Here is a 14398-nt window from a genome sequence, read left to right as displayed (position 1 = left end):
AGATGCATCCTTCTGTGGCCAATTTGTGAGAGATTTATGAGAAATGAATACTGAATTTTCTCAAAAGCTTTTTCTGCATCTTTTGAGATGGTTATATGATTTTTATTTCAGTTTGTTACTGTGGTTTATCACATTGCTTGATTTGCATTTATTGAACTTTTCTTGCATCCCTGGGTTATATCCCACTTGGTTATTGTGTGTGATCCTTTTAATGTATTGTTGAATTCAGTTTTTAAATATTTTGTTGAAAATTTTTGCAACTGCATTCATCAGTGATATTGGCCTGTAGACTATTTTTGTGATATTTTGTCTGATTTTGGTATCAGGGTGATGCTGGCCTCAAATAATGAGCTTGACATTGTTCCTTTCTCTGTAGTATATTGGAATAGCTTGAGAAGGATAGCTGTTCTCACTTTTTAATTGTGTGGCAGAATTCACCTTTGAAGCCATCTGGTCTTGGACTTTTTTTTTTCATTACTGATTCATTTTCATTAATGACAGATAGTCTGTTAAAATTTATTTCTTCCTGGTTCAGTCTTGGGAGATTGCACATTTCTAGGAATTTGTCCATTTTATTGTCATATAATTGTTCATATAATCTCTTATGATCCTTTTTATTTCTGTGGTGTTGGTTGTAATGTCTCGGTTTTTATTTTTATTTTATTTTTGGGCCATCATTCTTTTGTCTTCATTAGTCTGGCTAAAGGGTATTGATTTTCTTTATCTTCGCAAAGAACTGGCACTTAGTTTCATCGATCTTTTCTATTGTATTTTTTCAGTCTCTATTGCATGCATTTCTGCTCTGATCTGTATAATTTCTTTCCTTCTATTGACTTTGGGGTTTGATAGTTCTGATTTTTCTGTTTCCTTCAGGTGTAAGGTTAGATTGTTTATTTCATATTTTTTTCTTCTTTCATGAAGTGGGTTTTTATTGCATTAAACTTTGCTCTTAGAACTCTTTTAGCTGTTTCCCATAGATTTTGGATAATTGCATTTTCATTTTTGTTTGTCTCCAGGTATTTTTTTTTTTACTTCCTCTTTGATTTATTCAGTGACCCATTGCTTGTTTTGTAGCCTATTGTTTAACTTCTATGTGTTTGTGCTTTTTGGAGTTCTTTTTTCTTGTAGTTGATGGTGCTGTGGTCAGAAAAGATGGTTCATTTGAGTTCAGTCTTCTTAAATTATTGAGACTTGTTTTGTGGTCTAGCATGTGATCTAGCCTGGAGAATATTCCACATGCTCTTGAAAAGTATATGTATTCTGCTGTTTTTTTGATGAAATATTCTCAATATATACCTATTCAACTCTTCTGGTTTACTGTGTCACATAAGGTGAGTGTTTCATCATTGATTTTCTGTCTGTATTATCTGTCCACTTATGTAAGTGAGGTGCTAGAGACACTGGTGTTAATGCGTTACTCTTAGTTTATCCCTTTATGTTTATTAATAGTAATTTTATGTATTTAAGAGTTTTTATGTTGTTGAGTACAAGTATATTTACAATTGTTCAAACCTCTAAAATTGCAACCAAATTTTAAATGGGGAAAGAATTTGAACAGGCTACTCCAAAGAAGATGTTCAAAGGCCAATAACCAACTGAAAAGATGCTCATTATTAGTAATCAGAGAAATGTATATTAAAATCATAAATAACCATTGAAACTCAGCTTCAGCAGACTTTACTAACTGGGAACTTTAACCCATACATTGAAGACTGAATTCAGTCAAAATAATATTAATCTCTTCACCTTGTCTAACCCCAGTGTCACAGATGAGTTATCTCTTTTCCTTGACTCTTATTTTCTACAAGTTTTCCCTTCTAGGTGTACTCTTTATATTTCTTTTCTTTTTAATATTCCTTGCAATAACCAGTATGTTTTTTAGTTTCACCAATTTTTTCATCATCTGATTTCACCATTGGTTTTATAACTCAAATAATTTATTCTGAATTCATGGGAACTTTTCAATACTGTAACCTCTTTATGGAAAGATGAAACCCATAAAATTGCAATATGAGGATATACAAAGATCATATACAAACTACCATTCATTCTGCACTTTAATTGCCTGAGTATAGCTAACTTCCACCTTTAGACTCAGGCCTACCTGATCTCAGAAACTGCTAATCCAGGCAGATGAGATGCAGTGTTTTAACCCAATATTCCGGGACTGAACACAAAGTTACTTACTACTGAACCACGTCTGACATGCATTTAAATTTTATTCCTGATTCTGATTCAATCATTATGTTTTATAAAACTGCCAGTAATTAAAGGACAGTCCCTTCTCCATGCTTATATATTTCTATATTTCTATATTTTTAAATTATATTCTTTTAAATATATCAAAAATATTGCCTGAAGAAGCTTTATAAGGAAAGGCTTAATGAAGAAAGTAGTAAGAATTCAGAAAATGAAATTATGCAATATGGAATTAGAAGTATACCCTCTATATTATACCATTAACCTAAGCATTATGATAAATAAAATTCTAAAAATCCATCAGATGGGATTATACATTGCCTTTCCTGCTCCCAAAGACACTGGTGGAAATTCTTCATCTTGTTGGTAAAGAGAATTGTCTCTGCCCTGGTCTAGTCTGTATTGTTCTGTAAATATTACACTACATATAGATGACCTCTTGCATGTGAGCCATTTTCTTCTCAAAATGCTGTTCCCATACACTTGGGCCCTTCTTTTCAGTCTTTGTTTATGGAATACTTTAAGTTGAGCTCTACATCAAAGTTTTGTACACTTATTTTATTTTGAAATCTAGCTTAAACGAACAAATAAAAGTGTATACAATTACACTTCATCAAATATTATACAATTAGCAGCTTATAAACCACATGCAGATATAAGGGAAGATAACAGCCAGCACATCAGAGTTGCTCTATGTGCCCTGCTTGAGGGAAGCTCCAGCCATTGTTCCATCGTCCATCCAGACTCTGTGGAAATCAATATCTGGCTTTTCTTTAAAATGTTATCATCTACATAGGGGCTCATTTTCATTTGCACCCAGCCCACAGGAGGTTGAAGAGAATGTAGAAAGGTCACAGGTTGTCCCTGATATGGTGTCCATCACATCTAGTTCTCAGCCACATGCTACACTATTACAAGAAAAACTGGGAAATGTATGTTCTGGAAGAAAAGTTAAACAGCTAGCAGTTTCTGCCACACTGGGCTAATCATATCTGTGCCTATCAAATATCATTGATGTGAAGATTAAATGAGATGTCAAAAATAAGAACTTAGTGCTGAGCTGAATGGGGTAAGAACATATATCAATAATAAATACTATAGACCACTTTTATGTGTTTCCATTTACTGCATAGGCCTGCATCAAATAAAAATATATTCAAACATTCTAAATTAAGCAATAAAGATATTAAATATTAAATATAAAAGAAATTTTCATGACATTTTTCTTATTTATTTTGCTCTTATGTGTGTTCAAAGCCATTTTTATTCACTAAAACCATTCTTTATATTTCACCGATTTTTAAAAAGTATAGTAAATTTTGTAGAATAATTTTTAAAAACAACCCTAGAGATTTAGAATCAAAACACCCAAGACCTAGTTTCAGCTGTAACACTTATTAATTGTGATTTGGAAAAAGCCATGAATGTCTTTGAGCATTAGTCTCATCATCTGTGAGATGAGAACTGGGATCCCCTTCCCCGTTTAACTGAAAGTTCTCCACTGAGACACATACACTGACAGATGTGGCAGGGCAGAGAAAACTGCAACACTATTTCTAAGAGCAATTGTAACAATCTGTAAGTTCTCTATAGTAAGATTTGAAGTGGGTTAATTCAATGTAATGTCAGGGAGATTTTAAACAACCCAGGTGGTCCCCTCAGCCTCCCACTAATTTAGGAATAATGAAATCTCAGCTTCAGAATTTTAAACTTCCCTACAACGAGAGTGATTTTATTGTTCAAAGATACATATTTTGTATAATAAAGCCCCTCATGAAATTTACCTACCTCATCTGATGCTAAACTGAATATACAGTGAAATGTCCCCAAATCTCAAGAGAACACCAACTACAGCAGACTTAGGGGAAAATACTATGTCTGTCCTCAACATGGACATTTGCTGACATAATATATTTTCAGGACTATTTGTAAACATGTAAGACCTATTTTATCTTCTACCTACATTTGCATGTAAAATACTATGTTGAATTAGGAAAATCTAACTTTATAACATTCTCATACCCCCTTGTTTATGACTGTGATATATATCACATTGCTACAGGTTGCTAGGCAGTTAGGTATAAAATATGTGTTGTGCTGTGTTTTGTTTTGTTTTTACATAAATACATGAATGTTTGCAGCAACAACTACTTCATCTTCTTGGATTCAGTAAGTATTTCCTGCTCAGCCCTTCCTCTCAGGAGCTGGAATCTGGAACTATGTACCCATATGTCCTTGCAAAGATAAAAAGTGAGTTGCATGCTATGCAAGACATGTTGGGCAGTGATTTTATAAAATACAATATTTGAAGGCACTCTGTGTGTGTGTGTGTGTGTGTGTGTGTGTGTGTGTGTGTGTGTGTAGGGAGGCTGTATAAAGAGGAGTAGAGGATGGAGTTCAGTAAAATTGGGAAATTTTCTTTATGGTTTAAGCAGGAGGACCGTTTTGTGTTATTGCCCAGAAAGTCCATACTTTCACACTGAATTGGAAAAAATCCCCTTCTTATTACAGACACAGGAAAAACTCATGACTTGCCTATTTAACTCTCAGCTGTACAACTTCAATAGAATTATACTTTCCCTCATAACTTCTTTAATGCATAACACAAAAAGCAAACACTATAAAGGATAACTATGTTATACATGTAAACACCATAACTTGATTCCCCTCATTTTAGTGAGGTCCAAACAGACACACAGAGCTTGAGTTGCTGATAACAGGTTGTAATTAAGTTGATTCCTTAAATCTTTGCCAAATGTAAACTTGACAAGCGTTATTTAAACTTTTATTTAAATTATTTATTTATTTTTTCCATAATAATCTGATAGAATGAAACCTAACTTGAAAGACAGTATATTTTTTCAAAAAATGAAACAAATTTAACTTGTATTTCGAGGCTTCTTGAATGGAAGATTTGTGACCAGCTTTAACACATTTTTGGCCCCTCAAATGATAGTAAATTACGTGATCTAGAAAAATGGTACAGATGAACCTGTTTGCAAGGCAGAAATAGAGACACAGATGTAGAGAACAAACATATGGACACCAACGGATGAATGAGTGGGTGGGATGAATTGGGAAATTCGGATTGACATATACATATTAATATGTATAAAATAGCTAATTAATGAGCACCTGATGTACAGCACAAGGAACTGTATTCAATGATCTGTGGGGACCTAAATGGGAAGGAAATCCAAAGAAGAGGGGATAGCTATATACACATAGCTGATTCACTTCACTGTACAGTGGAAACTAACACAACATTGTAAAATAACTATATCCCAATTAAAAAAAAAAAAAAGTCAGTGATGGAACAAAAGAAATGGTAAACTACATGACAGTGGATGTGCCTCTGCAACGCCTACAAAGCTTCCCAAATAGTGTAATTATTATTTACTTATGTAGAGACACTTCTTTCTCAATAAGGAAGACAATTTTATAAAAAGGACAGAATGTAAGTGAGAAAGAAACCCACCAAAGTAGGTCAACCATTTTATATAAATACAGATAGTTAAGTAAAAGTCATACATGCTGATATTGAGATCAGGGGATGTGGTATGAATGGTCATATAAAACCATAAGTCAAGGATATAGCAGGGAATTAAAAGCAGTAAGTCAATGCTTGAACATCGAAAAATGCAAACAAGCAAACATACCAGTGTCACTAACTTCACAATATCCAACTCTTGAGAAAAGCTTAGAAAACAAGTAAAATAAAAAAATATTATTAAAGTTATCTTTGTGACTTCCACAGCAATCCACCAGTTAAGACTTCATGGTTCCACTGCAGGAGGGGCGGGTTTGATGCCTGGTTGGGAAACTAAGATCCCACATGCTGCACAACATGACCAAAATATATAAACATATATATATATATAGCTAAAGTTATCTTTAAAAATGTTGAAATTGTCACGATTAGGTCTTAAGCATTTTAGCGTAACCATTTTCCCTATTTTCTCAAAAGAAAAATAATCCAATATCCTATTCCAGAAAAGACATTGTCACAAACTGATTTATTCACTAAGTGTTTCTTTCAAATTATCATAGTTCTAACTGCACATTGAGAATGTTATACCTTAAAATCCCTAAGGAAGTAGCATATGGAAGCCAATAAAAGCAGGAGTGATTTAGTTGGGCCCAAGTTATACCAAAGGGATAGAGGCTAGTGGGTTTAATTTTTTTTTACTATAAAACAGCTTAAGTTTTTATCCTATACAGATAAATCCTGTACTCTCCATAATATCTCTAGGGCCTTCCGGAAAAAAGAGGGGACTCATAAATATAGGCTTTTGTTTTCCATCAATTTTTTTCTAGATTCCTGCTTTCTAATTTGAGCCTTAATTCACCATTTTATCTCCTGACAAAGTATATTCTTTCTACCTGGTTTTCACCAGTTGTAGCCACAGCTTGTCCACCCTCATTCCCCAAAACACTACTAATGGATGGTCACAGTGCATTATAAGTTTAGGAAAACTTTATGGACTTGATATATTTACTTTTCTAGATGAAACAGGATAAACACCCAGATTAAAATGCAATTCATAAGCCTCATGACCACACTCCACAGGGGACATCTTATTTACTGTCCATGTGTCCGCTGATGTCTGGACTCACGACAGGATTTTGGGCCCCTTTCTCTCCCATGCCCTGTTCTCTGACTTACAAACACTTGAAAGCATTCCAAATTTTTTTTTAATTTTGTGAAACAAGGAACATTCTTACTTGACCAATCATCTCCCCAGTGTACTAGCTCAAGAGGCATCATCTTTCCGATAAGCAGCAAGAACAAAAAGCCCGATAAACTGTATTCCAAAAAAAAAAAAAAAAAACACCTAAAAATCGAAAAAGCAATATGGACCCTGAGATATTCATGCACCACCCTGGAACAAAGCACAGTCAGCTTACAAATTAAAATATTCTCTTTCCTGAGCCACATTTACTTATATAACATAGAAACAAAGTATACTAAGGAGATTAGTAGACTTGAAATCAGAAAGCTAAATTTATTCTAGACTTTTTCATTAAAAATATATATGACTGTAAATAAATCATTAACTACTCTGAGCTTTGGTCTAACATACATATAATGATTCTATTTTGACAACCTGTTGTTATATGCAGGTAACAAAGGAAGCATAATGCATAGTGCTTACCAGTAAAATGCATAATGCAAAGTGGGTTGTACTTAACTCTCATTATGAAATCTTCTATCTCAGGAATTAAAGGAAATAAATTCTTGCTCAATGAAGGCTGGAAAGATGTGGAGGGAAAACATTGTATGATTTATGCTTCAAAGGAAACTGGCAGATAAAAATCCCAGTGACATTATGTCACCCTAAAGTTCCCTGATTTGATCATCTGTAGACCAGTCTTCTATTTCCACAGGGAAAGATAAGTTCAAGCTAAAACAGAAAAAAAGAAACCCAGATATAATAAATAGCTTTCTTAATAGAAACTGTGCAAATGGTGAATAAGGAGAGAAGACCTCCTATATGATAAGTATAAATAAATTGAGATGTCACAAATTTCCTTCAACATGATGAGAAAGAAATAAGATAAGACTGCTAATAAAATTATTATAACTGAAAAGAGAATCTTCCTATCCTGTGACTACCTGCACAAAGAGACACTGATTCTAATAAAAAATGTATCCTACTCACAGTTTTTGTCAGAGCAATTTTCACATCTTTATTTCTCAAGCTGTAGATTAAGGGGTTCGTCATGACAACCACATTGGTGTAAAAAAGAGAAGAAATTTTTCTCTCATCCAGAGACCCAGAAGAAGATGCTTTGAGATACATAAATGCACCTGATCCAAAGAACAGAGAAACAGCAATTATGTGGGAACTGCAGGTGCTGAAGGCTTTAGACCTGGCCTCCTTGGAACGGATGTAAAGGATGCTGGAGAGGATAAAAGCATAAGAGACAAAGATGGTGAGACTGGGCACAATGATGTTGATGCCCACCACGATGAAAACTTCCAGCTCATTGACATAGGTGCTTGTGCAGGAGAGCTGGAGCAGAGGGAGGATGTCACAGAGATAATGGTTGATGATGTTGGCATCACAGAAGGTCAGTCTCAGCATGCATCCAGTGTGAGCCATGGCACCAGAAAATGCCATCAAGTATGAAGCAAGCATAAGGCTGGAACACACTTTAGGAGACATGACAATATTGTACAAAAGTGGGGTACAGATGGCCGCATAGCGATCATATGCCATTGATGTCAGTATATAGATTTCAGAAATGATGAAGAAACTGAAAAAGTAGAGCTGAGTCATGCATCCCATGTAAGAAATAATATTCTTCTTTGATATGAAGTTAATCAGCATTTTGGGTGTAAACACAGAAGAATAACAGAGGTCTGTGAAGGACAAGTTAAAGAGGAAAAAGTACATGGGGGTATGTAGATGTGAATTTAGCACAATTAGGACTATCAAGCCCAAATTTCCCAACACAGTGACCATATACATTCCTAGAAACAGGAAGAACAGGGGTAGCTGGAGATCTGGTTGGTCTGTTAATCCCAAAAGAATAAATTCAGTTATAAAAGTGCCATTTCCAGGAGGCATTCTTCTCTAAGGGAATCTGTGGATGCAGGAGAACAGCGTTCCATTAGGGAAACAGTCAGCTCTTTCCATAGTGTCTCAGCCTACAAAAGAGTATATACACACTGTGAATTCCTGACACTATCCCAACCTGGTCCCACAGAATCTGACTTTACCAGAGTAATGTGGACTTGCCCTTTATTATACTTTTATAAGCTAAATATAACAAAGGGCATCACAAACCCAGCCTCCAGAGGGAAGGCCAGTGCTGCCAATGCAAACATACCTGTTGGAAAAACCAAGGGAGAAGAGGGATGGATCAGGAGTATTTCCCTACCCCCATATAGCATCTCCTCATTCACTTGAACTCTTTCCTCACCAGTAAAATCAGAAGCAGTGATCCTTGCAACCTGGTGCTTGCCTCTAATGCAGATTAGACCTAATGTGGTAGGAACCAAGAGCACTGTTTCTAATCCAAGATGAGGGGATGAGAATCTATGAGAAGTTAAGTTACTCCCCATGTCTCAGAATAAGCCATAAAGATAGGGATTTCCCTGGTGGCACAGTGGTTAGGAATCCACCTGCCAATGCAAGGGACATGGGTTTGAAACCTGGTCCAGGGAGATCCCACACGCCGCAGAGAAATTAAGCCTTTGTGTCACAATGAATGAGCCTGCGCTCTAGAGCCTGCAAGCCATAAGTACTGAGCCTGCCTGCCACAGCTACTGAAGCCTGGGAGCCCAGAGCCCGTGCTCTGCAACAAGAGAAGCCACCAGATTGAGAAGCCTGCGCCTTGCAGTGAAGAGTAGCCTCCGATTGCCACAACTACAGAAAACCTGCGTTCAGCAATGAAGACCCAACGCAGCTAAAAGTGGACAAATAAATAAATAATAAATAAATCTTAAAATAAAAAGCCACAATAGTAGAAGAGTGACAGTTCTACCTACTTAGAGGAAACTTCCTGACTGATATAACCTTTGAGCCCCCTAATGTCTCTAAACATTCTCTGATTCCTCTCCAACAGATTCTTCCACCAGTTTCACTTGAGTCTCAGAACTGCACAAAACGAGAAAGAATGGGCATATGTTAGGTCCCTGGACTTTCATCTCAAAACAAGGAACACAGTATTGTAAACTGAATTCAGATACTCACCCTACTTTGTTCAGAAAACTTCAGGCCTGGCTCCCTTATCTTGGGTATTTATCCTGTTGATATTGGAAATGTAATTTCAGGTTCTTGATGTTTGATTCCTTTGACTATTAAGAGGAGACAACCTAGATTTTAATTCACCTATGCTCTGGAAATCTTTCTGAACTACTGTAATTTCTGATTATTTTCAGTTCTTTTAAGCAATAGAAAAAAAACAAAGCCTTTTATTATTACACTTGCTACTTGATTATACACAGAAGATTTAATATGAGTGTAATGATGTAATTGGATAAAAACAGGCTAGAAGTTTGTTCAGTCTCTTCCCCAGGGGGTAGATTATATGTATAAAGGGGAATAAGGAAATTATATATCCTAGTGCATGATCTTATAGACTTACTCTTTTATTCATTTTCACTTTACTCTAGACATTGTTCATCCCTCAGGTAAATCCAAAGTAAATTCCCATCTCCTCATTCTCTTCACCTCTGAAGCGAAAGCTACTACATTGCTTCATTCTCTCTTTATTTCCATCTCCTAAATGGACATATTTCCACAAGAGTCCTACTTCCAGGTTTCTTTATTTCTTTATCTGAAATTTTTCAAATGTTGCAGTAACTCATTTCACTTGTTCTCTCTCTGGGGTAACTCTCTCTGGGGTAATTTGCAATATTGTATATCCCTTCTATATTTCATACTTTTAAACACTTACTGGAAGTTTCTACCTGACTCTGCTGCTGGGTCATTTTCTGTAACATTTCAGTAACTGAGCTTATCAATTTCTTCTCATCATAGAAAAGAGTAGGGGCTATGGAGTTAGAGGGAGTGTTGTGAATCCTACCTTCCTTCTTCCACTCTTACAAACTACAACACTTTGAACAAGTTACTTAATCTCTTCATTCACCTCTGTAAAATAAAATTGGGCAAAATAGCATCTCTTCATTGCACTGTTATGTTAATTAAATGAAACAAAACCTAATTAACATTGTTGGGACAGTGGCATATGATAAATAGTCAGTAAATGTCAGCTGCCATTATTCATGTTCTCATGAATTCCAGTAGATTCTCTATCATAACATTCATCAGACATTTTCTCCTTAATAACTATTTCTCTATAAACTGTAAATTCTATAAGGACAAACATTTATTCTCTCTTGTTAAATACTTGGGCCCTGAATCTAAGAACAATGCAGAGTACATAGAAAGAATTCAATAAATATTTCTGAAAATCATGCTATTTTTGTCTAAGAGCCTTCAGATTATGTTCAAAATTTGTCTTCCACTAAGTCACAGCATGTGCAATCATGATGACCTCCTCCCATGTCCCTTAGCCACCATACAACTTCTGGCTTTTTAAACAGAGCTACTGAACTATAGTGGCACCTAAATATTATTCTATAGCATTTCCCCACATGCTCCCTCTTATTGAGCCATGAACACTGCTGCTAGAATAAGGTCTGAAATCACAGTTCTGTCCCTCCCCAGTTCAAGAACTTTCCATAGTTCTCCATTAGCCACTTGCAAACTGAAGCTATGTAGTAAAAATATCATTCTCAAAACTATGATTAAGTCTTGGTTAAAACTAAAAAAAGAAATTGAGTCACAGTTATCTTTGATGAGAAGCCATGAAACTACTATTTTGATTGAAGTATTTTACACATATTAAGTATTGTGAAAACTTTAACCTTCTCAAATACATAAAAAAGAAAGTTGGAGAATGTTTACTTTTCAGAGACCACTCAATTGTCTTGGGGGATTTTACCCATTTTAGAAATATAAGTTTGTGTGTGAATATATACTATATGAGTCTATACACACTACATATATATAGTGGAAGGAGGGAGAAGAGTATCATCCTATAATAAAAGAGGGTTCTCTTATTAGTAGAAAAGCATGAAGCTCTCAAAAATGTCTTCAAAATGTTCCAAAAAAGGACTGCCTCCACACACAAAACAATGAGTTGTGCTACCACAATTATGGGACATTTTGTTTGTTTGTTTGTTTGTTTTTAGCACGGCAACCCCTAAAAAGGAGAGATGGGAGAGAACACTAGGCACTGAGTTTCTGATTAATGAAAATTGAGATTATGCCATTGAAATTTTAATTGTAGGCTGCTTTGAAACATCTTCTTAGCTCTCTACCTCTAGTTTAGAATCTTCCCAATATATTGTATACTATTTGAAATTACTAGTCTAATTAAATTAGGCAAGCAAAGGTGTATATATGATGTAACACTTGGGAAAAGAATCTAAGGTGAAGTGAAAATTATTAAGAATATGAACTGAGGTTAGAATTCCTACCAGGAAACTTCACAAATGCTTATGACATTTTAAAATAAAAATAAGACAGTAGTTTCTATTCAGGGCTATCCTTGTACCAGCCCTGGCTCTCCATCTCAAAGAAAGTCTGATTATACACAATAAAGTCTTCAGTGGGAGTTATGACATATTGACGTCTGACTAACATGACTGTATTTCTTAGACCTGAAATAAAGATACACAAGCAGAAAGAGGACCTGCCAATCCATGACAACCATCATCCAATTCCCACTTCCCCCACACCCTGCCACTGGTAATTACAAGGATGATCTCTTTTTCTATAAGTTTGCTTGCTTGTTTGTTTTCATAGTACAATTGACTGACAACACTATATTAGTTCCTGGAACAAAACATAGTGATGATCACCTCAATAAGTCTAGATACCGTATGTAACCACAAAAAGATATATTATTACCGACTACATTCCCCACACTGTACACTTCTACTTATCACTTAACACTATTTATGTTGTAACTGGAAGTTTGTACCTCAATCTCTTTCACCAGTTTCTCTAATTTCCCCTCTCCCTTGACTCTGGCAACAATCTGTTTGCTCTCTGTATCTGCAACTCACTTTCTGCTTCATTATGATTGTTCTTTCTGTTTGTTTTAGGATTCACAGAAAAGTGAAATCATACAATATTTCTTTTTCTCTGTCTGATGTAATTCACTTAGCATAATATCCTCTAGGTCTCACCATGTTGTCTCAACCTAACAGCAAGCAGTCTCTGCCGCGCTGGGCTCATCATGTTAGTGCCTATCAAATATCACTGATGTGAAAATTTGGTAAGATGTTGAAAATAAGAACTTACAGTTGAGCCGACCCTAGGGCTTTGTAAGCACCCATAACATTAACAAGTACTATAGGCTACCTTTATTCTTTATGTGTTTTATTGTCTAGGCCTATAGTATATAAGACTATATTCAAAAATTCTCACTTAGGCAATGATGGAATATGAAATATGAAAGATCGTTTCTAAACATTATTCTTATTTGAGTATTTTTCTCTTATTAGTGTTCGGAGCCATTTTTATTGACTAAAATTATTGCTTATATTTCACTGATTTTTAAAAGTATGTTAATTTTTTATAACAATAAAAAAAAAAACCTGAGAGATATAGAATCAAAATACCCAAGATCTAGTTCCAGCTCTACCACTTATTGATTGTGAGTTGGAACAAGCCATGATCATCTCTGAGAATCAGTTTCATCACCTATGAGATGGGAACTAGGATCCTCTTCCCCATTTACCTCAAAGTTCTCCCCTGAGAAACACATAGACAAACAGATGTGACAGTGCAGAGAAAACTACAACACTACCCCTAAGAGAAATTCTAACACCCTGTACATTTTCTGTATTAATATTTGAAGAGGTCTATTCCACTCTGTGTCAAAGAGAGACTTTAAACAGCCCAGGTGATTCCAATAGCCTCCCACTCACTGAAGAAGAGGGGAGTCACAGGCACCAACTGTAAAACTTTGCGACTAAGTGAGATTTTCATGTTTAAAGGTGGATACTTTCCACAATAAGGCCTGCATATAAACCAAGTAATTCATCTCATGGCACGCTGAATATAGAGTGACACGTCCCAGTGCTTAAGGGAAAACCAAATGTTCCAGACTTAGAAAAACACCATTTCTGTCCAAAACATGAACATTTGCTGACATAATTAATTTTTTGTAATAATGTTGACAAGTGACCAATTTTGGAATCTGTCCACGTGAATGTTGCATTCTGAAAATCTACCTTTCTATCAGTCTCTTACATTGCCTTATTAAGTTTCTCACACACAGCACATTGCCACACATTGCCAAGGACTTAGTGGGTGAAAAAGATTTTTGTTTTATTTTAAATAAACAAAGGAATGACCAAAACAATAACTGTTTATTTAATCTTGCTAAATTCATTAAGTGCTTTTATCTCATTCCTTTCACTCAGGAGCTGGAAGCAAAGCAGGGACCTGGATGTGCTTGCAGCGATTAAAGATGGGTTGAATGCCATACAATTTGTGGTAGGCAGTTATCTCACAAAATACAAGATTTGAAGACTCTGTGTGTGTGTGTGCGCGTGTGTGCGCCCGCACGTGCGTGTATGTGTGTGTAGAGAGAGGCCATTTAGAGAAGATGGAGGATGGAGGATGGAAGATGGAGTTTCATAAAGTTGGGGTTCAGTAATTACAGGGAT

The 14398-nt window shown here is 35.6% G+C and overlaps 1 protein-coding gene across 1 annotated transcript; it reads right to left on the bottom strand.

The window, feature by feature from the left end:
• Positions 1–7778: 7778 nt before the first annotated feature.
• LOC130860935 (olfactory receptor 8B3-like) lies at positions 7779–8774 on the bottom strand. Its single transcript, XM_057749463.1, has one exon. The coding sequence runs from the start codon at positions 8772–8774 to the stop codon at positions 7779–7781; it is 996 nt and encodes a 331-aa protein (XP_057605446.1).
• Positions 8775–14398: the final 5624 nt, after the last annotated feature.

This window comes from Hippopotamus amphibius, chromosome 9 (genome assembly GCF_030028045.1).
Source record: "Hippopotamus amphibius kiboko isolate mHipAmp2 chromosome 9, mHipAmp2.hap2, whole genome shotgun sequence".
Classification (NCBI taxonomy): domain Eukaryota; kingdom Metazoa; phylum Chordata; class Mammalia; order Artiodactyla; family Hippopotamidae; genus Hippopotamus; species Hippopotamus amphibius.
This window is presented reverse-complemented; position numbering and strand designations above follow the sequence as displayed.

What these genes read in the sequence shown, in the direction of transcription:
- LOC130860935 (XM_057749463.1), bottom strand. Translation starts at nt 8,774, where the DNA reads ATGCCTCCTGGAAATGGCACTTTTATAACTGAATTTATTCTTTTGGGA.